The 25,974-nt window shown below is 36.4% G+C and overlaps 2 protein-coding genes across 4 annotated transcripts in view; one reads left to right on the top strand and one right to left on the bottom strand.

Annotated features, from left to right (window-relative positions):
* The window catches only part of LOC123515133 (putative methyltransferase C9orf114), a 35,354-nt gene extending 17,857 nt beyond the window's left edge, over nt 1-17,497 (top strand). For 2 of the 3 annotated variants that reach the window (XM_045273591.1, XM_045273592.1), the window contains exons 5-7: nt 8,905-9,025; nt 10,193-10,395; nt 17,198-17,497. In XM_045273591.1, the coding sequence (XP_045129526.1) occupies nt 8,905-9,025; nt 10,193-10,374 (303 nt within the window). In that variant the 3' untranslated portion in view covers nt 10,375-10,395; nt 17,198-17,497. Of the gene's footprint in view, nt 1-8,904; nt 9,026-10,192; nt 11,730-17,197 lie in introns of those variants that run through there. The other variant, XM_045273593.1, reaches the window with a different exon arrangement.
* LOC123515132 overlaps nt 16,349-25,974 on the bottom strand; it is a 110,451-nt gene continuing 100,825 nt past the window's right edge. The window contains exon 7 of the mRNA XM_045273588.1: nt 16,349-17,321. The gene's annotated coding sequence lies outside the window, so the exon portion shown is untranslated. The remainder of the gene's footprint in view (nt 17,322-25,974) is intronic.

Raw genomic sequence — 25,974 nt, 5'->3', positions numbered from 1 at the left:
CAGAGCAACTGATACAACACCCTACTTGTATTCCTGACCGTTTTGGAGATGTGCCCAACATTCTTGACCTTTTCCTTACCTCTAATCCTGCTTATGCTGTTACCCTATCTTCTCTGTGGGGCTCCTCCCATCACAACCTCATACTTATATCTTGTCTTATTTCTACAATCCCTCCTCAGGATCATCCAAAGTGGAGGTGCCTCTGGCATTTTGCCTCTGTCAGTTGGGGGAACCTGAGGAGGTATTATGCTGATTTTCTCTGGAATGATTACTGATTCCGTGTCAGAGACATGTCTCTGTGTGCTGAACGCATAACAGAGGTGATAGTGTCAGGCATGGAGGTGTACATTCCTTGTTCTTTCTCTCATCCTAAACCTTCTAAATCTTGGTTTAACACAGCTTGTTCTCATGCTATACATGATGGAGAGGTTACCTACAAAAGGTATTTGAGCCTTCCATCACTTGAATCTCATGCACTTTAGATTTCTTTCCAGGATTATGCTAAGTCTGTTCTTCAACCTGCCAAACACTCCTTCATAATTAGAAAGTCAAAATCTTTCAAACTCAAACTCCCCTTGAGACTTGGCATCTGGCCAAAAGCATCTCCAATAACTTTACTTCTTCATCTTTCCCTCCTTTATTTCATCCTGATGACACCACTGCCATCTCATCTGTCTCTAAAGCTGAAATCTTCTCTCAAAACCTTTGTAAACAACTCCATCTTGGATGATTCTGGGCTTGTCCCTCCCTCTCTTCCTCTTTCTGACTATTTCATGCCATTAATTGAAATTCTTCGTAATGATGTTTTCCATGCCCTCACTGGCCGAAACCCTTGGAAGGCTTATGGACCTGGTGGGCTACTTCCCATTGTTCTCAAAAACTGTTTCTGTGCTTGTACCTTGCCTGGCCAAACTCTTTCAACTATGCCTATTGACTTCTACCTTTCCTTCTTGCTGGAAGTTTGCCTATATTCAGCCTTTTCCTAAAAAGGATCTTGCTGGAAGTTTCCCTACATTCAGCCTGTTCCTAAAAAAGGATGACCATTCTAATCCTTCAAAATACTGCCCTTTAGCTTTAATCTCTTGCTTGTCTAAAGTTTTTTAATCTATCCTCAATAGGAAGATTCTTAAACATCTGTCACTTCACAATCTTTTAACTGATTGCCAGCATGGCTTCCGTCAAGGCCACTCTACTTGTGATCTGGCTTTCCTTTCTGAGTCTGGCTTATTCTCTTTTTTATTTTTTTGGGAAAATGTTACTGTTGCGTTAGACATTTGAAAAGCTACTTATAAAGTCTGGTACAGCTTTGATTTCAAAACTGCCTTCCTATGGTTTCTATCCTTCTTTATGCAACTTTATCTCAAGTTTCCTTTCCAATTGTTCTATTGCAGCCATAGTATATGGCCACTGTTCTTCTAAATCTATTGACAGGTGTTCCTCAGGATTCTGTACTGTCACCCACTTTCTATTATTCATTAATGATCTTAACCAAACTTCTTGCCCTATCCTCTCCTACACTGATGATACCACTCTACATCTTTCCACGTCTTTTCAGAGACAACCAACCCTTCAGGAAGTCAACAGATCATGCATGGATGCCACAGAATGCCTGACTTGTGATCTTTCTAAGATTTCCGTTTGGGGCAGAGAAAATCTAGTAGTTTTCAATGCCTCAAAAAACTCAATTTCTCCATCTATCAACTTGACAACTATCCCCTCTTGTTTAGTGATACTCAGCTGTTCCCATCTTCTACACTAAGTATCCTCAGTCTGTCCTTTACTCATAATCTTAACTGAAAACTTCACTTCTCTTCTCTTGCTTAGACAGCTTCTGTGAAGTTAGGCGTTCTGAGGTGTCTCTGCCAGTTGTGGTAGGTGGTGGCCTAGTAGGTAAGTGGTGAGCGTGGGATCGGGCAGACGTCCACGCGTAGGTTTGAATCCCACCATGTATCGCCTTGATACTTTTCCATTTGTTGAATGGTTTAAAGTTACCTATATGTCACCATGATACCCAGGTTCTAGGTAGTTGCATCGAAGATGTGCTTGGGTGGTGATATGGGCTCTAATATGGGTATCACTATAAGTAAAATTGCCTGTGTGACTAATGGGTGGAAGCTTAACATTGCTTCCAATACTCTTCAAGTTACCTACAGGTACTATAGGCTAGGACGGAAAAAAAAAAAAAAATTCACGCCCCTCCAACTGCTAACTCTGTCCTTGTATGGAGTACTCCTTGCATGTTGGTGGGGTGGGATTTCATTCACATAGTTTCATTAGGGTGGAATCAAAAGCTTTTCGTCTCATCAACTCCCTTCCTCTGGCTGACTGTCTTCATCCTCTTTCTCACTGCTGGAATGTTGCATCCTTTGCTATCTTTTATTGCTACACTTGACCCTCGTTTATCCATACCTTGTTTATCTGGATTTTGATTAATCTGGACAATGTTCAGATAATACTTTAATAATTTGAGTCCAGACGGCCATCAAATGAATTCAAACAATGCGCACCTTGCACACTTTTAGAAATGACCAGTAGACAGTGGTGTCGCTGTGGCATGGGGGTAGTAAACAAGTCTGGCCGACGCTAATGAACACTGTGTATTGTCAGGCATCAGTGAGCAAGTTTGTGCATTTTCATTACCTTAGAATTCTTAATTATGTCTCCCAAGGGTGTTAGGCATAAGTGAGTAGCCCAGCTGTGACATAAAAGCTGGAATTAATAAGAAAATTAGAGAAAGGAGCTAGAGTGTTTGTGAGGAGTGTGATATGGCCAAGTAAACTGTGTTGGACATTAGTAAATCAAAAGATAAGCTGGTAGAATATTCTGCCAAATACTGTGTGGATGCATTGTCAGGTAAAAGTGGTAAAGGTGCACCAAGGAAAAATGTATGGAGAGGAAAAGATGCTGCATTAGGTACTGTCAAGCTCCTAATAGGACTCCTGGCTCAGGGAGACACCCTCTTCCTTTGCCATGTTGTGCAGGGGAATGACACTCTGTAGTAAATAGGTACAACAACGTACCTACACAAGTACCGTAGTTTATTACTATAGAATATTTTATTGATACGAAAGCTAAAAACCTAAAACCTAAAATCTAAAAAAAAAAAAAAAATAAATAAAATTTCACACCTAAACAGTGTTCAAATGGAATGCTCGTCATTAGGTGGTGGCACTGAGTTGTCAACCATGATTGTTTCATTACGAAATTATTGTTTTTAGTTTTGTATAAAAAATTATTCTATAGTAATAATAGACTATGGTATTTGTGTAGGTACATTTGTTGTTCCTACTTACTACAGAGTGGAAGTCTCCTACACAACATGGTGGAGGAAGAGGCCATCTAACTCATTCAGGTGTCCTATCTGGCCTCCCTGAATTCCTTGCCTATGAAATATTTACTTCACCCTTGAACATATTCCTTTTGGGAGTATGTGAAATCCCCATGAGTAGCAGTGGTTGGATACTTACCATTAGAGTTTTAAAAGTAAATATTGGTCTGATATAGTGGTGAAACAGGTGAGTACAGAAAGAAAGTAAAAACTGACAGCTTGTTTATGTATAAATGCTTGAAGTTGGTGTTTTTCAATGTTTGAATTTTTATTTATTTTTTTGTAGATAAAACTTAATTTACAAACCAGTACTTAGTGACTTAGGGTGACATTGGACCAGGCTAAGTAATAGTTAAGGGGGGTCAACTTATCTGTAAGGTAAACCGATCATACAACATTTTGGGGTCAAATTATAGAGGTCGACCTATGTGCCAGATTCAATTATAAGCCGCTATATGCGGCACTGTTAAGTTAGTTTTAGTGTTAGGTTAACTTAGATTAAGTTGGTTTTGTTTTAAATTTATCAGAGAAACCAAAATGGAACAAATTTTGCGGTTCATCAAAAATGGCAGCGTTTCCCAACCTTATCTGACCATAGCACCCCCTGTTGTCATGTCTAAGCAGTCTAGCACCCCTAACTAATATCTTGTTATTAGAAGGATAAAAGAAAGTGAAGTGTACTGCTTGATGATTTATTTTCTTGATTTCTTAGAACTGAGACGAACTGACAATATTGTTTGTAGAAAAAATAAGAACACCCTAGAAAAATGGCATGGAAAAAGTCAAATATGCACAGCTGGGTAAACAATGATATATATATATATATATATATATATATATATATATATATATATATATATATATATATATGTTACACCGTAAATGAAACCCATTTCATGAAATGGGCAAACCCAATTCATGAAATGAACCTAACCTAACCTAACCTAACCCAATTCATGAAATGTGCAATGGAGAGGCCATTTCATGAAATGGTTAGGTTAGGTTAGGTTAGGTTAGGTTCATTTCATGAATTGGGTTTGCCCATTTCATGAAATGGGCAATTTCACAAACGGGGTGTAACATATATATATATATATATATATATATATATATATATATATATATATATATATATATATATATATATATATATATATATATATATATATATATATATATATATATATATATATATATATATATATATATATATATATATATATATATATATATATATATATATATATATATATATATATATATATATATATATATATATATATATATATATATATATATATATATATATATATATATATATATATATATATATATATATATATATATATATATATATATATATATATATATATATATATATATATATATATATATATATATATATATATATATATATATATATATATATATATATATATATATATATATATATATATATATATATATATATATATATATATATATATATATATATATATATATATATATATATATATATATATATATATATATATATATATATATATATATATATATATATATATATATATATATATATATATATATATATATATATATATATATATATATATATATATATATATATATATATATATATATATATATATATATATATATATATATATATATATATATATATATATATATATATATATATATATATATATATATATATATATATATATATATATATATATATATATATATATATATATATATATATATATATATATATATATATATATATATATATATATATATATATATATATATATATATATATATATATATATATATATATATATATATATATATATATATATATATATATATATATATATATATATATATATATATATATATATATATATATATATATATATATATATATATATATATATATATATATATATATATATATATATATCAATGTGATTTTTGTTGTTGCTTACGCACAACTAGGTTCTCATATCATGAAGCAATCCCATTTGAAGGCGGTTCCGGGCAATTGTTTTGATTTGGAGCATGGTGGAGAATACCTTTTCACAGAGGTAGGTAGTTTGAAATGGAATGATAATTTCCAACACTGCCCTTGCTGGTCCAGACTATACTGTCAACTGATCACACCAGAAATCTGTCAATGGTAGTGTATGGAATTTTGTCTGACAACCCTGGTTCACCTGCAGATCAGTGAGCTCCTCCTTGAGGTCATCATCACCATCCATGTCGGCCAAGAAGGGCTGCTGTATCCATTTTGGAAATATATGATCCATGGGGAAGTATTGTGTCATATTGGTCTCCAGGAGTGAGATGTGAGCAACAATATTTTCTACAAGCATTAGCTTGTCTCCCTGTTTTTCATCCAGGGTAGGAAAACTTCCCACATTTCCTCCCTGGATTTGACACTTCCACAGTGATAGTTTCTTCTTGAAGGCTTCTATCTTCTCTGTATAATCAATATTATTAGCAAACATGCCTTGCATGGACAAGTTGAGGTCATTCAGATGACTGAAAATGTCTGCCAGATAGGAGAGGGAGAGGATGAAAATTTCATCCTCAAAATTTTCAGCAAAATCACTTATAATCTCAGAGAAATATTACAACCTTATCAGTAAGCTCTGCAATACATGTCATTATTTTCCCATTGGAGAGCCACTGTACTTCAGTGTGGAAGAGAAGCACCTGGTGCTCACCTTCTATCTCCTAACAAAATACCTTGAACACACTGTGATTTGAAGGACGTCCCTGGATGTAATTGACAACTTTCGCACAAATGGACAGAATTTCTTTGAAATGAGATGGCAATGTCTTTGCTGCCAAGGCATGATGGTGGAGTACACAATGCTTCATAGTGATATCTGGTACCCTCCTTTACTAGAGCAGCAAATCCAGATTTATTTCCCAGCATGGCTGGAGCTCCATCTGTGCAGATTGATTCTACATTCTCCCACTTGATCTGATGCTTCTGAAAAAATTTGTGCAAGAGTCGGAATAAATTTGCTGCTTTAGTCGTTGTTTGCAAAGCCTCATAGAAGAAGAGTTCATCTTTAATTTCACCATCTTTGATGTAGCGGGTATACACAATCAATTGACTCATGTTGAACACATCATTTGAATAATCCAACTACAGACTAATACAGGTGGGACTTGCTTGAATCTCCTCTACAATCTGGTCCAAGATGTTGCAACTTATATCTACAACTCTTCCTCTGATGTCATTATTGGATAGAGGCACATCCTTCATCTTGGCTGCCTTGGTTCCCATAATCAACCCAACCATCCGAATGGTGCATGGCTTAAATAAATTTTCTGGAGCTGAATATGAAGCCTTCACCGTAATGCACTGGTATGCCACTTCATAAGAAGCTTATAGAAGGGTTTCTGCACTGGCTTGAATCCAAGTTGGGGTAGTGTACCTTTCTTGTCATATCTAGCTGTCTTCGCTTGCAGTGCCTTGAGAGACTGTTCATGTTCTGCGGTTGGATGCTTCAACTGGTGTTCCTGGAGTCTAGCAGGCTTCAGATTTGATTTGCAAGTAATGAAATGGCAGGTCATACACTTTGCCCAGTTTGGTCCTACATTATTGTCTAAGAGTGCAGTGAAACTGTATTTGTTATATTCATCACTCCATTTGCGTGTCTTTGGTATGGTAGATTCATATAAATCTGCAAATGAATGAATACAAGGAGGATTTTAGCAAAAACAACAATGAAACTTTTATATTCCACATGAAAAACCAAGAAACAGACTCAGAAGAAAACATGTGCTATTAAACTTCAGGGAGGTGTAGGCAGTGATGTGAGAGAGCAAGACTTTCCAATGGACTAACCAGTATTACTGGAAACATTAGATAGACTCAGCTATGCAGACAAAACTCAGATATGTAGGAGCTGCACTGTTTTGTAGGGCTGCTACTGATTAACTACAATGCTAGTGCCTGGATGCTGCTGGTCCCATACTCTTGCCACTCTCATGTCAGATACATGACTCATGCACATACCGAACGTGTACCACATCTGGTCGCACCTTGCCAAGATGTGATATTTTACTGCCTTGTGTGCATCACTTCCCAGCACCCCTATAATTGATTTCAGCACCCCAGGTTGCGACTCATGACCATATTTGGCAAAGAAAGGACCTATTTGTGTTATATGGACTTTTCACTATCCAGACCAGTGCTTGCACCATTTAGTCTGGAAAAACAAGTTGAATGTATTTTTATGCTAACTGCTCTACTGATCTTGCTAACTGCATGCCTCCCGTCCTCCTGTGGCTTCACTGCACAAGGCTTTCTTCTTCCTCTCATCCCTATTCTATCCAGCTCTCTAATGTAAGAGTTAACTTGCACTCTGTCATTCATACCTTTCTCTGGTAAACTCTGGAACTCCCTGCCTGCTTCTGTATTTCTGTCTTCCTACGACTTGACTTCTTTTAATAGGGAGGTTTTAAGACATTTGTCTCAGACTTTTGGCTAACTCTAACTCTATGACTCTTTTAGAGAACTGGCAATCAAGTGGGCCTTTTTTTTTTTTTTTTTTTCTCTCCTTTGGCCAGTGTCCCCTCTTGCATAAAAAAATAAAGATGAAATAAAAAAATAAAATAATGATGCATCCAGTTAGGGTAGTAAAGGTAATGGAAAAAGGTGCACCCTATATGCAGTTAAATATGGTACCTCATTGCAGATGATTAGGAGCTAAGGTGTAGAGGTAGACTGAGGAAATATGTGAAGAAATATTTCTTGATAAAAGTATATAGAGAAACTCAACTATAATGTGATGTCATGACCCAGGAGTTTTTGAATGATGGGTGTGCGATAACAGTAATTTCATGTGTGATATAGGCATATGTGCAGCTTTTTAAGTATGCACAATAGCAATAAAACAATAGTGGAAGGTGCAAGAGCATAGGTTTGTGTAGTTTTTTTTTTTTTTTTTTTTCTCCAATATGTGCAGTATAGACAATGTGTCAATTGCTTGACAAATGCTGGAATTTTGATGTTATTGTCTTTCAGGTATATAGCAAATAACTTCTGCATAAAATAAGCTACATGAAGATGGCAAGAAAAAGTAATTACATCAGTAATAGAGAACATCAACACAACAATGTATGACAACCTATAGAATATTAGTAAATTCCAGTAAATGTGTGCAACTTTTGAGGTTTGTTCATGCTATCTACAAACATTAAGTAATCTCTCATTGGAAACTAAATGCAGTAGAGAGTTGAAGGTTTTCATTCATATCAAAATGTGTGTAATTAATATTTCATCTCTGGTCTTGCTTTATACTTGACTCTTTGCAATTGTCTTGGTATTCTGATAACTAAGAAATGCATGTATTTATCCAGAGAAGCTGCAATTTATTTTTCAGATTTAGTTTTCATTTTTCCACATCCTGAAATTTGTAAAATCATACTGACCTTGAAAGGCAGTCTTGGGGGTTACAGTTTCCAGTAACTTATTAAATAAAAATTAATCTGATAGGCAGTCACTGTGGGATCATGAGTTATTGTTCATTGTTATTGTTTTTGTAAAGGTTGTTGCTGGCAGCAGATTTCCTGATGGCTATGACCTCTTGATTGGAACATCAGACAAAGGAGAGGACATAAGGAAAGCCACTTTTCCAAAGTACACACATGCTCTCATTATCTTTGGAGGTGAGTCTTCCTTTGTTGAACTCATATTATCCCAACATTGAACTTTATTTATTGTAATGGCAGAAAAGTCAAGACTGATCAGGATGTGCACCAAGGCTTAGGTGATTATCTTTGTCTGCTTGATAACATGAATGGACTTTTGTTTTTGTGAGTGTTTTGCCATGTGTTTCTAGCAACCACTTACACCCTGTTTAAGAAAATATTAGTTAAGTTTCTCATTATTATGTTACTTTTAAAAGGGAACCTTTACTTAGAGTAGATTATTTGAAAGAAAAATAAGGAAGATGACTTTTAGGATGGGAGAAGTAATTGCAAGTAGACAGTTAATTGGAGACTTATGCATAGTGGAATATTTTTGTTTTTCTTGTTATCTTGGCATCATGAATTTGTGCTTTACCTGATTTATCACTCATCTTGACAGCTTGATTGGTAAATAGACACTTTTGTAAATAAAAGTTGGAGGGATGGAGATGTTTATCATAACAGAACATGGATAGTGGAAATCAATGATATTGAACCTGTGTACAACAGGGTGCATGGATATTTTTAAAGTGTACCTGAAAATATTGGGGTTCATGGAAAGCTATACAATATGGTCAATATGCATAAGAATGTGCAATATGAAACAGAACGAATATGAATCTAGAAAGAAAGATGTAATTGACATATAAAAAAATAATTAGATTTAAGTACCGTATTACAATTTGTTTATTATATTAGTCTATTATCATAATTTTTATTATACGTTTAGTACCCATGTAAGATATTGATTTACAATCTAGTGGCTTTATTTCAAATTAAGGCCTAGAATTTTTGTTTTTGTATTTTCAATTTTACAAAGAGATAAACTAAATATTCATATTATATAAGAATTAATCAACTTAGATACAAGAGTACATGAACTTAAAACCTCCCAGAGGTTGTATAAACTTAGAAAAGATTGAAGAACACTATTGTAAACTCATAAGGAATATTTTGTATTGTTATGTTAATCATTGTGGTCTTTAAGATTACACATTTGCTGGTACAGAATTCTCTTTGAACAACTTCAAGAATTATGAAAACATCCTTGAAAATTCCATGAAAATCCAACAGGACTTTTTGAAAGTCAGCAGTGTAAGATACAATATTGCTAAAAAAAAAAAAACGTCATTGATCCTATTGCAGGTGTCGAAGGTTTGGAATCTGCCATTAAAGCTGACACAGACCTTGAAGCAACGAAACCCAGCCACCTCTTTGACTTCTACATAAATACCTGTCCTCTGCAGCAGAGTCGCACTGTACGCACAGAGGAGGCAGTGCTCATCTCCCTCTGTCAGCTACAGAGCAAACTGATTGATACGCAGTAAATATTGGAGAGGCTCCTGCTGGTATGTTTGGTTTGATTTTGTCTGTTACTGCTCCTTCTTCCCTTACAATGTATTCTTTGCATAAAGACTAATTTTCAAGTGAACTACATAATGGTGATTGTATTTTAGACTTTATTCATTATATAGATTGTCCTCGCTTAGTGACAGGGTTATGTTCGTGACATCCTGTTGGTAAGCAAAATCGTTGTTAAGTTGACACTCCCATAACCCCCTGCCCTATTTAACACCTCTTACTGATGGTATTAGTATTGGGTTAGGCCTCAATAAAAACTACAACATAGAATAATAATAATAATGATAGTAATAATAATAATAATATTGCTGACTGTAATAATCATTATACCAAGACATTGAGTTATCAGTGGGGGCTAGGGTATAGGAGAGATGAGGGATTGGCTGAAAGCCTGCTATCATTTGGACCAAGTTTTTGTATGACATACAGTAAATACTACCATATATTTTGGTGGATAAGATATCTCCCAAATTTCAGTCGGAATTAATGGTGTTAGGTGATATTTATTGGTTGTATAAAATGATACCCCAGCTACCAAGGCATCTGTGGTGAAGTGATGTATTGTACATACCAGTACAGTGAATGAAATACCTTGAATGTATTACCAGTAATAAGATATAGTCTTCAAGCACATAGCTGAATCTAAAATGAAATTTCTGTTGGATATTTTGTACCTTATGAAAAAGGTTGGATGGATAAAATCTATAAAAATTAGGTGCAGTACGTGTGTTGGGCTGTTGGCCGTAATCTTCTATACATCATGTTTCTCCAAGTATTTTTCAGTATATGAGCTTAGTCTGAAGGTAATTGTTTTTGCATCTGGTATATAGTACAACATCCTTTATTGTGTCTTTTTAGGATAATTCAATTGTCATCTTGTATGCCAAAATATGTGGTAGTTTTTTTTTATATTGTTTTTACTATTCTTTCTAAATATTCCAGTCTTTGTATATCTCTGAGTGGTCATTTAGTAGGACAGTCATTAAGGGATGACAGTTTGTAATCATGAGTGCCTTTTTTTTTTTTTTTTTTTTATCTCCAGAACCTCTCTATAATGAGTGTCTCTGTATGTAGCTTCATATTTTGTGTTACATCACCCATCATCAGTTTAGGCACTAAGGATCTATTTTCTTGTGCTTTTAGAGATATCACATTCTTTCACTTTACATATTCCTCTTCACTTTTTTAAGTAATACCTCTTTACTATTCTTAGTTTTATTGTATATTCTTATTGTAGTTAACTTGATTCCTGTACTAAATCCTCATGAGGGCTTTAGATAGCTTCAATATATGTATATGTTTATAAAAGAATATAGTGTAATTTATTTTTAATTGTTCTTCCTAGTAGTAATAATTTTTTACTTAGAATGATATATTTTAATATTATTTTAGTCCTTTCTTTTTTGTTTGAAGTAAGTTCCTTTGTTTTCCATTTTTTATCAGCCCTAAAAGTACATTGCATACAAAAAGTCATTAGTAGATCATAATTTTCTTTAATATATATATATATATATATATATATATATATATATATATATATATATATATATATATATATATATATATATATATATATATATATATACACACACACACACACACACACACCTAACCCTCCGTTATCGCGCGAAATTGGTGCTTAAAAAACCGCGCAATAGCGGAAAATGCGATAACAGAAGTGAAGAATAAATAGGAAATAAATAAATTGGTGCCTCAACCCAAATATTTTCTTAAAAAATTTTTCTGTTACCCTAAATTTACTACGATTAATACTGGTGTAGCTTATTAACATTTGACAATCTGAAATGAATGGCATGGTTGATAATATATGTTAATACAGTAATCCCTCCTGTATTCGAACTAATTGGGCCACAGGGGGTTCGGATATTGTGAGGATCCGGATACGCGAGATAACCTTCACCACGTCACTGTAGTGCTCAATTTTTAATGTCTAAATGAATGAAAGTGGATAGAAATACACACAAATCACTTATTTGCAGAAATTTGAGAATTGTATTGGAAGAATACAATACAGTAGTGCATATGTACATACATCATGGAAGGTGAGTGAGCCTGTTTCATCATCCTGTGTGGTCTAGCGGCGACATGTTTGTGTACGCATTACTTATCTGCTTCCTCTGATGCCGACTTCAGCTCCACATCAATATCCTGTTGGTGGTATGATGCATACGTACTTAGTTAAGTATTTTTCTTATATATAAAAGTGGAAGCAACTTTCACAATACAAAGGGAAGACTTTGGGATGCCGAATTCTTCCTGAATGCGTGCACTCAACCACCCTTCATCACACCGACATAATATTTCCCGCTTCGTCTCCAAAGTCAGCACTTTCCTGGGTCGTTTTGCAGGTGGAGGGGCCATATTAGTCCAAAAGTTATCGCCAGTATACAGCCGACACCCACTAGTTGGAGAACAACAGAGAAGTGACCCGGGCCAGCCGTGACCCAGGTTGAGTGAGAGGTGGGAAGCACAAGCGCGCCGCCACGCCAAATGTGTAAATTCGCATGCGGGAAATTCAAACCACTCAGAGCCCATGTTTGGATTCGTGGGGCTAGTCTAGGAATGGTTCAGATATTGGCGAGGTTCGGATAATGGCGGTTCGGATACAAGAGGGATTACTGTATATTATTAATCATACTCATGATTGTCATCTTTCTCCCCCTCCACCTCTTCCTCCTCCTCCTCCTCCCCCCATCTAAACATTTGTTGGTGTGTGGTTGGGATATGGGTAGTACTACTACTACGGGTGTACGATAACGATTTTCCAAATGCGCTAAAACTGAATTTTGCAGATTCTCATAAGTGCGTGATAACACATAAACGCGATAATGGAAGGGCGCAATAATGGAGGGTTAGGTGTATATATATATATATATATATATATATATATATATATATATATATATATATATATATATATATACATACACATACATACATACATACATACATACATACAAGCAACCCCTGCTTAACGAAGGTTCACTCAACGAAATTTCGCTACAATGAAGGTTTCCTTTTACTACCATCTGCTCATTTAACGAACACCAAACTTGCTTTAACAAAATTTTATCCAGGTAATTTTTTCCAAGTTTGAAAGCCCCGCCATATCACGCAAGCCGACATTCTTTTGAATACACCAGCGCCTCGTGGACAAAACGCGCACCACTCACTCCCTCTATTCAAAACAATAACAGCGTCAGCAGCAGCTTGTCTTCCTTCACTCTACATGCCACCAAAACGCCCTGCAATATCGCCTAGCACTGCTTAAAAGGCCAGGAAGTCTCTTACTCTCGAAGTGAAGCTGGATATTATTCACAGACACGAGAGAGGCGAGAAAACTAATAGCATTGCTTCCCACCATGGCTTGACTCCATCTACTGTCTACCATTTTCAAGTTAGCAGACTCTATTAAGAAAGCTGGTGAGATCATATCTTCCTTGCAAGCTAAAAAGAACCACCTGAACTCATGACTGCAATGGATAAAATGGAAAGCCTTGTGAAAATGTGGTACATTAAGTTTTGTATGCGGTACAATGATGCGCCCTTTGTTTACATTCCACAGGTTGCCAGCTAGCGTATTTCTCGCTCCACTCTCCCTCCCTTCATAAATTTAAGGGGGGCGTCCAATTTAGAGACCGAAAAAATATGAAAATTAATGTTTTTTGTGGAAAAAAAATATGTATATACACGTTACCTATTATTTCACGAAGTTTTATGGTGAAACACACACTGGTTTGCGTTTAAATATCATTTAAAGGTCCCGTACTCAACCATGTGCGTTAGTTTACATCAGCAGAATCATTTTTTTTTCTCAAAAACTACGAAAAAAAGGCAAAAATTTTAACTTTTTTTTGGTGGACATGATATGGCAACATTGAAAGTCTACGGTTGGCGTCAATCAAGGCACCAGAGAGACTCAGTAGGAGGAAAGCTATTAGAGAGAGAGGTTGTTGCTGTGTTTCTCGCTATCCGCCGTTCACTCTGCTAAACAGCACGTAATTTATTTAGCGCATCCTGCTTTTCACCTACTGCCAACCATGCGACGGGTGTCTAAGAGGAATAAGCAGAGGAAGGACGCCTGGAATATGAGTATGGAAGTGCAAAGAATAAAAAGAACGTGTTGAACCTGACACCTCAAATGCTCCAGTACACATCCTCGCGTCACCCACCACCACCACCCTCACCATCGTCACACCCCAACCCACCACATCTCACGCTGAACAAAAACAAGGAAATGAAGAAGAAATGGCTTCATTACTCACAATTAGAGAAGTTCTACAGAATATTGAGAAAGGAAATGAAAATGTGGAAAGTGAGGACGAGCTTGTCATGCTGACAAAAAGGAGGTTGAAAAATCTTGTTTCCTTTCATTATTCATGCCCAGATCCTGCCTTTGACTACAGTTTCGAGCCTGATGTATACGAGAAGACCATAACTATATATATATATATATATATATATATATATATATATATATATATATATATATATATATATATATATATATATATATATATATACACACACACACACGGTAGCTCAGTGGTTAGAGCGCTGGCTTCACAAGCCAGATGACCGGGGTTCGATTCCCTGGCCGGGTGGAGATATTTGGGTGTGTCTCCTTTCACGTGTAGCCCCTGTTCACCTAGCAGTGAGTAGGTACGGGATGTAAATCGAGGAGTTGTGACCTTGTTGTCCCGGTGTGTGGTGTGTGCCTGGTCTCAGACCTATCCCAAGATCGGAAACAATGAGCTCTGAGCTCGTTCCGTAGGGTAACGTCTGGCTGTCTCGTCAGAGACTGCAGCAGATCAAACAGTGAATTACACACACACACACACACACACACACACACACACACACACACACACACACACACACACACACACACACACACACACCTCACCAACCTTGAAGGATAGACAGGAAAGAGTGGACCTAATAACAATGTATAAGTTAGTAAACTGTATGGAAAAGATATATAGACAAGACCTGGTAACACTGACAGAGGATAGGGATAGATGAACTAGAGGACATCCCAAGATCATGTAAATATCAGTGCCTGAGGAACATTAAGAAGTTCAGTTTTCACATAGGACGGTGGCCATCTGGAATGGATTAACATGTTAATCGCGTATTAGGCCACCCTTCTACCGAGCAGATGTCTCACTTGTTGCACATAGGTACATCTGAGGCCCGAATATCACTTTCTACAAACTATTACAAACATGAATATGTAAAGAATTTGTGTATAAATTTGTATTTATTATGAATGCAGATGCATTGCTGTGGTACTGGAAAATAAGATAAAAATGATAAGACTAAGTTTATTTGTTGAAAGAAAAAAATAGGCTTCTGAAATACAAGTAATGTTTGGTGACATATTACTTCAAAAATACAATCAATATAAGAAAATAATGGAATATTAGATCATCATAATGTTGATCACTAATTATACGACTCATGTTTTTCGTTGAAACATGAAATGCAGAGGTGTGGTTGACCCTCACATTCATTGCATAAGGTGGATACTCTCCTAGTCTTGTTTGTGGCCACCTTGTATCCATCACACAGTGAGATTTTTTCATAGCATCCTCTGCATTGCTTCCTTGTGTTTTTCTTTGGTCCATCTGCTTCCTATAAGGTATGTTCTTTTCTTGCACCCAATATATCAGAGGTCCTCTTCTCTGGTTTTGTAATTTCCTCAGGAATGTTTTTAGTAAGTGAAGTAACAGAAAGGATTACTGATTTTGTGAAGGTTTTTAGGCATACTTGTTTTGCTGAGTAGCATTTATTGTATAGAATTTGAGCATCTGTCACTGATATCCCAGCAATCATTTCTAGAGCCAACTTCTTGTATCACTTCCTTGATTTTTGGAGTGGCGATCAGTAGGAATTGAGTTAATCAGCAACATCAACCCCTTTTTTTGCTTTATTGTACTCAATGACACTTTCAGGTTTTACAATCTCTTCTCCTTTTCTGTTTTTCTTTGCACTTAGAACTAAGTCATTACCTTGCTCAGGTACTGTTGATAGTGTCAAAACATCTCTTCCATGTATATCCCTCAGGTATGCAAACTTTGTACAATTTCATTCCATATTTGTTAGCTTTCCCTGGAATGTAGTTTGATGCCTAATCTTCCTCTAAATGGCACCATGCTTTTGTCAACAAGTTTGGAGCCAGGTTTGTACACAGCTTTAAAATTGTTAACAAGTAGCTCAATCAGTGATCTGACCTTGTACAATTTATCTTGAGAATTTAGATGACACGTGTTGTCTATAAAATGCAAAAATCTGTAGAGAAGCTCAAATCTTTCCCCTGACATCAGCTTTGGTACAAAGGGATCATTATATACATACTTTTACACCAGTAGAGTTGAATTTCAGGCTTTACAACTAATCCCATGTAAATCACAATGCCAAAAAAAATCTATATCTTGTCTGTTGGTAGGTTTCCATGACACCAGTTGTGACCTACGTGTTACTGTTGCAGCATCAATTTCTTGTTGTGCATACCTATTGGTTTCTTGAACAATCATATCAATGATGTCATCAGATACAAAGAGACCATATACATCAATATGCAGCACCTCAGTTTCGTCAACTGCGTTACTGATAGTGACACTCATTTCTTCCTTGCCAGTAAAGGCATGCATGCATTGCTTTGAAGATACAGGCAACCATTCAGATTGTGTGCTGTTGTTTCCATTTCTTCCAGAGTTTGAATAATTTCCATTTGGTGCTTGAACTGCTCTTCATCTGTTTCAGAATCACTTTCTTTGAAGAGATCATCATCTGGATCATCTGAATTACTGACAAAAAAATCAGAATCATCTGGATCATCAGATGAAGTGTGTGATTATCTCTCCGTAAAAGACAGCCGGGTTCATTTCTGTTGAGAGGGAAAAAGACATTATTATTGGTTTTCCTATGCACAGTTTATAAAAATTTAAGTTATTGTATCAATACTAACTCAAATATCCATCATAAAACTATACCAACTAGTGGAACATGAATATATGATCATATGCTATAACCCATGCCTGGCACACTGGTGTACCAATACGTGATAGAAGGAAAAAAAATGACTAGTCCGCAATTTGGTATATATTTGTACCATGGATTTTTATGCTCTATACTACAGGTCATGCTCTCACAATGATGCAGACCTCCTCTCGCTGTGAAAAGTCCAACGGACACTGGAGTGGTCGGGTAATAAAGGTTACGTGGTGTGAGTGTGCTGAGTTGCCAAACATGGTTAATGTGTTAAGTGATGAGATTGTAACAGCAGAAAGTGTGCATAAATTTAAGAAAAAGTTAGATGAATGTAGATATGGGGACAGGTCACTATGAGCCCTGCTCGAACTTTGTAATATACAACTAGGTAAACACACACACACACACACACACACACACACACACACACACACTATGGATCTACCAACCCTGGAACAAAGAAGGGAGAGAGGAGATCTGATACAAGTTTATAAATTGATCAACGGAATGGACCAAGTGGTTAATGAGAAACTGATCCTGAGAGAAGAATATGACATTCGAAGCACAAGATCGCATAGTAAAAAGCTGAGAAAGGGAAGATGTCAGAGATGTTAAAAAATATAGTTTCCCGCAAAGATGTATTGAGATGTGGAACAGTTTAAATGAAGTAGTGTCTGCAACGAGTGTGCATACACTAAGATTGAATAAGTGTAGATATGGAGACGGGGCCACATGAGTATAAAGCCCAGGCCCTGTAAAACTACAACTAGGTAAATACACACACACACACACTGAGGCTTAATGAACTTGATTAATTCTTGTAGAAATATAATTAAGTAAGTACATTAGCAGAACACATTTCTTGAATCCTATACAGTATTTATTTTTGTATTGTTAATGTGTACAAAATAAATAGTCTTCATAAAACACATCTTTTATACCCTGACTTATAATCATTAGTTCATGTCTTCCTCATCAAAACTTAATATCTCCTTTCTCTGTCAAAATCTCATACTTCCCTGCATTTTTTTTCCATTCCTTTACTAATTACTTATCAGCAACATGTTCTGTTCAATCCATGTACACTTCATTTGAATATTGTTGAAATGTCTTCAATTATTGTATTAACTTATCATAATTCACATTATATTAAGTATCATTCTTCTCATTATTTTTTCTTGGGAAGCCTCATTCAGATTTACTATTAATTTACTTTCCTTTACTCCATTTATTGTATTCTTAACTCATCATAATTCACATTATATTAAGTATCATTCTTCTCATTATTCTTTCTTGGGAACTCTAGGCCTATTGTAAAGCCTCAGATTTACAATTAATTTACTTTCCTTTACTAGGTTTTTTGTATATATATATATATATATATATATATATATATATATATATATATATATATATATATATATATATATATATATATATATAGAAATGGTTACTTTCTTTTGATATGTTCCAGGCCACTTTAGTAACAAGAACATACTTAACTTTTCACTGTGACTATAGCTATCTGTGAAGAGGATGTGTGATGTTGATATCTTCAGTGATGTAAGGAAGAGAAGTGAAAACTAAAGGTACAGACTGAGTGGCAGGTATAATGTGTTCAAAAAGTTATGTGTAATTAATGATTGCACATTGTCCAGCTCATTTTGCCAATAGTATGATTTAACAAGAGTTTTGAGTTGTGTAAAAAGTATCGTCAGTCTCTTTCGGTCATAAATGATCATGGGTAGGTATATCCGTCCTTTAGTTTTGAGACTGCTTGGCTTAAGCAGCACCTCCCATGACTATATAGACTAGTGCGAGAGTAGCAGTCATAATAGTAACATAGGTCACATCTGGGTGCTGATTCTGGTCTGTTAACTGTCCTTTCCTTTCTGTGAACTTGCTTCTCTGCTGCTGCAGCAGGCAACTTTTCTTCACCAGTCTGCAGCTGCCTGTGAAGTGTGCTTCTCCAGCTGGTGCAATCGGCTGCGAGGTCCTCCCAGGAGTTGGGTGTTGATGTCAAGTGCCTTTGTCTCTCTCTTGCACACATTGTTGTACCTCAGCTGCAGGTGGCCAATGCTTCTCTGTCTTGTGGCAAGCTCTCCATAGAGGATGTCTTTTGGGATTCAGCCATCCTCTATGTGGCAAATGTGACCTAGCCAGTGCAGCCGGCATTGTCACAGTAGGATGTAAATGGTGGGGAGGTGCATGAGGTAGAATGATAGTGTTGGTCACATTGTCTTGCCAAGTGCTGAGTATGCATTGGAGGGCTTATGAGATGGAAGGAATCAAGCCTTTACTCCTGGCAGGCATGTGTGGTCCACATCTCACTACCATATAGTAAGATGCTGAGGATGCAGGCGTTGTACACATTCATCTTTGTCAACTTGACGTGGGACAAGGGAGCTGCCTTCCCCGATCCTCTTGTCGATATCAGTGATCATGGATCCAAGAAACGTGGACTGATGAACAACATCTATCCAGTACGAAGTATGTTGTTCAATATTGCAAAGAGAAGAACAATGATGTTTAATGAATTTGGGAGTAAATGTATGTGATGTCTTTATCTGAATGAAGCACTGTTGAACGTAGGAGAGTTGTGTATTTTATATGTACATATTGTACATACTACATTCTTTCTTTTATTCAGTTTGTTTATTTTGTTTCACATTAAATGCCATTTCTCATAGATAAATGAACCAAGAACTGACATACCTTTCTGATGCCAAGAAAGAGGCTGATTGCATCTCTCTCTCTCTCTCTCTCTCTCTCTCTCTCTCTCTCTCTCAAAACTGTGTCTGAAGATCCTATCACTTGTCAGTATTCTCTGCTTAATATTAGCATTCCTGGCTTGGCTGACCCAGATGATCCAGTTGTTGGCCACACTGATGCTCTGGATGACTCCATGAATCTACTGCCTATATGTAGTTTTTTTTTTTTTTTTTTTCTACTGCAAGCTTCCTCAACCTTTACTGGGTGAGTGTTGATTTATTCTTTATTTTTAGAGATCTACTTTCATCACATTTATTTCTTATAATTTGATAAATATTGTAGAATTAGAGATTCAAATGGGAATGAAATAACTTCCATTAATTTAATATTGTAAGGAATTACAGAGAACTCTAGGACTTTGAATGAATAAGCCAGACCTCAAACAATTCAGACTGGAAGAAAAAGTTCAGTAAATTTTACCTCCGGAGGTTGAAAAAAATTTGGACCTTGAAAAAACACGAAAGTGGATGAATCCAGCTGAATCCGGGTAACGCTGGCACCGTTGGCAGGAGGTAAACATCAGTTCTATGCTTGTTTTGGTTGCATGTTGTTGCATTGCTCTGATTCCCAGCTGGAGTTCAATTCTTGTTTACTTGGGTAAGAATCTAGGTTCCTGGAATGAATTAAAATTATTTACATTGTTTCCTGTACAGAAAACAGTTTCAGATCTCAAATTATTCAGACATTGAACAATTTATGTTCAAGGTCCAAGGGTCCACTGTATGTACAGATTGAAAGGAAGATAATGGATTCGAATGGTTCAAGTTAATCGAGCAATGCATAGAGTTCCTTACACATGAATGACACCAGCACATTCTTGGTTATGATCCAGTGATTCGTAAGAAGGTGGAAATACAGAAGCAGGCAGGGAGTTCTCGAGTTTACCAGAGAAAGAAAATAGATTAATGGGAGTACTAGTTAACTCTTGCAATAGAGAGTTGGACAGAATAGGGGTGAGAGGAAGAAGAAAGCTTTGTGCAGCAAGGCAACAGAAGGAAAGGCATGCAGTTTGCAAGATCAGTAGAGCAGTTAGCATGAAAATAGCAATAAAAGATAGGAAGAGATGCAACATTCCAGTGGTGAGAAAGAGGCTGAAGAGTCAGTCAGAGGAAGGGAGTTCATGAGATGAAAAGCTTTGGATTCCACCTTATTTAACAAAACTGTGTGAGTGGAACCCCCAAACATATGAGGAGAACTCCATACAAGGACAGATAAGGCTCTTGTACAGGGTTAGCAGTTGAAAGGGGAAGATAAACTGGCAGAGACGCCTCAGAATGCCAAACTTCATAGAAGCTGTTTTAGCAAGAGATGAGATGTGAAGTTTCCAGTTTAGATTATGAGTAAAAGACAGACTGAGGATAATCAATGTAGAAGAGGGAGACAGTTGAGTGTCATTGAAGAAGAGGGGATAGTTGTCTGGAAGGTTGTATTGAGTTGATAGACAAAGGAATTGAGTTTTTGAGGTATTGAACACTATTAAGTTTTCTCTGCCCCAATCAGAAATCTTAGAAAGATCAGAAGTCAGGCGCTTATTGGTGTTCCTGCATGATCTGTTGACTTTCTGAAGAGTTGGTCGTCTCTGAAAAGACGTGGAAAGATATAGGGTGGTATCATCAGCACAGGAGTGGATAGGGCAAGAGGTTTGGTTAAGATCACTAATGAATAATAGAGAGTGGGTGACAGTAAAGAACCTTGAGGAACACCATTGTTAATAGATTTAGGAGAAGAACAGTGGCCGTCAACCACAGCTGCAACAGAACGGTTGGGAAGAAAACTTGAGAAAAAGTTGCAGAGAGAAGGATAGAAACCATGGGAGGCCAGTTTTTAAATCAAAGCTTTATGCCAGACTCTTAAAAGCTTTTGATATGTCTAACATGATTAAAAGTTTCACTGAAATCTCAAAAAGAGGATGACCAAGACCCACTAAAGAAAGCCAGATCACCAGTAGAACAACCTTGATAGAAGCCATACTGGTGATCAGATAGGATTTTGTGAAGTGACATGTTTAAGAATCTCCCTATTGAGGATAGATTAAAAAACTTTTGACAAGCAAGAGATTAAACAAATAGGGCAGTAGCTTGAGGGATTAGAATGGTCACCCTTTTTAGGAACAGGCTGAATGTAGGTAGACTTCCAGCAGGAAGGAAAGGTAGAAGTTGAAAGACAGAGTTGAAAAGGTTTGGCCAGGCAAGGTGCAAGCACGGAAGCAGTATTTATGAACAATAGGAGGGACCCCATCAGGTCCATAAGCCTCAGAGAGTTTAGGCCAGCGAGGGCATGGGAAACATCATTATGTAGAATTTTAATTGAAGGCATGAAATAGTCAGGGGGGAGGAGGAGAGGGAGGAACAAGCCCAGAATCATTTAAGGGGGAATTGTTAGCAAAGATTTGAGAGAAGAGTTCAGCTTCAGAGACAGATGAGATGGCAGTGGTGCCATCAGAATGAAATAAAGAAGGGAAAGATGAAGTGAAGTTTCTGACATTTTCTATTTATGAAGGAGTGTTTGGCAAGTTGGAGAATTGACTTGCCATCATTCTGAGCAGAAATATAAAGTGCATGAGATTCAGGTGATGGAAGGCTCAAGTACCTTTTGTGGGCAACCTCTCTATTGTGTATAGCACAAGAACAGGCTGTGTTAAACCAAGGTTTAGAAGGTTTAGGTCGAGAAAAAGAATGAGGAATGTACATCTCCATACCAGACACTATCACCTCTGTTTTGTGTTTGGCACACAGAGATGAGTCTACACAGAAACAGTAATCATTCCAGGGAAAATCAGCATAATATCTCCTCAGGTTGCTCCAACTGGCAGAGGGAAATTACCAGACGGATCTCTGTCTTGGGGGATCCTGAGGAGGGATTGGAGAAATAGGGCAAGATACAGATATGAGGTTGTGATTGGAGGAGCCCAACGGAGAAGATAAGGTAACAGCATAAGTAGAAGGATTAGAGGTAAGGAAAAGATAAAAAATGTTGGGCATATCTCCAAGACGGTCAGGTTAGTACAGTGTTGCTCAAGTTACTCTAAGTCTTGGAGGATAGTAAAGTTGAAGGCTAGTTCACCAGGATGGTCAGTAAAGGGAGAGGAAAGCCAAAGCTGGTGGTGAACATTGAAATCTCCAAGGGTGGAGATCTCCATAAAAGGAGAGAGGAACAGAATGTGCTCCACTTTAGAAGCCAAATAGTCAAAGAATTTACTTTAGTCAGAAGAGTTAGGAGAGAGATAGACAGCACAGATAAATTTTGTTAGAGAGTGACTATTGAGTTGAAGCCAGATGGTGGAAAACTGTGAGAGCAAGTTAAGTTGTTGCGCACATAGATGTAATATTCAGCTTTGGAACGAAAATGAAAATAGAGAAAGTAGAAGGGAACAGAGAAGGGGCTACTGTCAGTTGCCTCAGATAGCTGTGTTTCAGTGAGGAAAAGAAGATAAGGTTTAGCAGAGGAGAGGTGATGTTCTACAGATTGAAAATTAGATCTATGACTGTGAATGTTGCATTAGTTAATGAAGAAAAAAATTGAGAGAGGTGTCAAAACATTTTGGGTCGTCATTGAGAGCAGTCCAATCTGGGGACATTTCTGGTCCCCTCCGCAGAGTGGGACTCCGAGGCTGGACTTGGAGCCGCCAAGTGTAGTAAGTGTATGTAGTTTTGTGTGAAGCAGGAGTTGTCTTTATAGGCCAGGCTGTGACTGCCCCCTTGAGTTGTGAGACAGCTAGATCACAACTAGATTTAATGGAAAGTTCACAGCACCCCTGAACTGGTGCTATTAGACCTTGCTGGGAGTAAAATCATTGTTTTGATAGATGTCTACTACTTCTCAAAGAGCTTGAGTGTTATTTATATCAGTCTGCATAGCTCATTGCTTCATTGCAGTAGGGATTTTTCAGTCTGCAGAGCTCACTTCTTTCTTCATTGCAGCAGGGATCTTGCACATTTCAAGGGTCTTCATTATAGAATTCCTGAGTTTAATACATAACTTGATGTTTGCTTAATGCCTAAGTTTGCAGTTTGTGAGATGAACATGGTTATAAAAACTAACTTGAGTCTTTTTCCTATTCTGTATACATAACCACTTCACTAATTTTGTAACAGAAAATCCCTGAGCTTCATAATTATTTCATGTTACTATAGTAGAAGTGTCAGATGCAAGAGAAGGATCCGAAAGGAAATTGGAAGACAGTATAAAGTGGAAGTAGAGAAAGGAGACTGATCTGATTGTAGTATGAAAGGGGGAGAGCATGAAAAGGATAAACAGAAATTTGTACTGTTGCCATAGCTGGAAATTTCTTTGGATCAGGTTATGGATATTGAATTGACAAATGGGAATGCTGGATTTTTGTACTTAGTGGATGGAGAAATGAAAGTCAAGGGATAGAAATTTTGTATTTACTGTAAAAATAACATCTTTCCTTTGGCTTAAGTGATCTCAAAATAATTACAAATAGTGCTGCAGTTAAATTGATCTCAAAGTTGTAATATTTCTAGCCAGGTGCCATTATTTTCCAGGCCATTACTGTGCATTAATTATTTGTGGTGTTCACCAAGTCAAGAAAGTGTTATATATTACAATTCAAATCTTCTGGACTGGAAAACAGAGGCCATTGTTTTCTCACATACACACATACATGACATTCACACATACTAATTGATGAACATACATATAAGCATTTTAAAACATTATAAATGATATATAAATTAAGATTTAAAGAAAACTAATATTTACAGTTTTGTTGTCACATTTCAAAATCCATTGAGAAAAATTAATATTATGATTTTTAACCCTTATATATTTTGGATCACATGCCACTAAGATCGCTTCATTGAAACAAGTTATATTACTTTAAATGTTCATATAAAAAACATTGCAGATTGGAGGAACACATTTGTTATCACCTTTCTGTAATTACCTACACATTTGTACTCCAATGTTGCCTAAATCCTTTATGAAGAGTGAAAATTACTGTCATCTTCTTAAGCATTGGTTATCTTTATATTGTATACTTGATGGATCACGGTTTATTAACTGGAGGGAAGTGTTACTTATGTTGAAGAAATGTAGTAATAAATTAGGAAAATGTTGATCAGAGGTCAGAAATATGTTTGTTGCATATCTGCATGTCACAAATGTAATATTAATTGATTAAACATTATTTGCCAATCCTAAAATACTTGAAGCCAAACTTGTAAGCAATATTTAGATTTAGGTTTTATGTGCAAATAGTTCATATTTGCAATTCAATTCTCAGAATTTGGTTTCTTATTTGAATTCCCGTGAAAAGCCCACATGGTATAAAAAAAAAAAAAAAAAAAAAAAAAAAAAAAAAATGGGGTTATTTTATTTATTTATTTATTTTTTTTACCATGTGGGCTTTTCACGAAAATTTCTGGGCTAAAGGGGATACTTTTTGGGGTACCTCCTATCTCAAAGCCCACCCGCTAGGAAACCGTTGCCCCGAGTGAGGAAGCCCAACCTACACTTGGACCGTGGACAGGATTTGAACCTGTGCGCTTGGAGATCCCTCGGATCCCAAAGCACGCATGGTTCCACTGTACCACGGCGGCTCCTTGTACAAAAAACACATTTTAAGACACCAGAACGATCATTCACACTATGAAAACACCAGCATGCCTGCAATGAGGTTAATTGAATATGTATGTGTTGTCATACTTAAGGTCTGTAGTCAAGATTTCCTGATCAGTATCTTTGTATGAGTAAACAGTATGAACACTGGTTAAGAATTAGAGACAATTTATCTATAAATGTTGATTTTGATA

The sequence above is a fragment of the Portunus trituberculatus genome, chromosome 38 (assembly GCF_017591435.1).
Source record: "Portunus trituberculatus isolate SZX2019 chromosome 38, ASM1759143v1, whole genome shotgun sequence".
Taxonomy (NCBI): Eukaryota; Metazoa; Arthropoda; class Malacostraca; order Decapoda; family Portunidae; genus Portunus; species Portunus trituberculatus.
The sequence above is the reverse complement of the archived record's forward strand: the minus strand, read 5'-3'. Positions and strand labels throughout refer to the sequence as shown.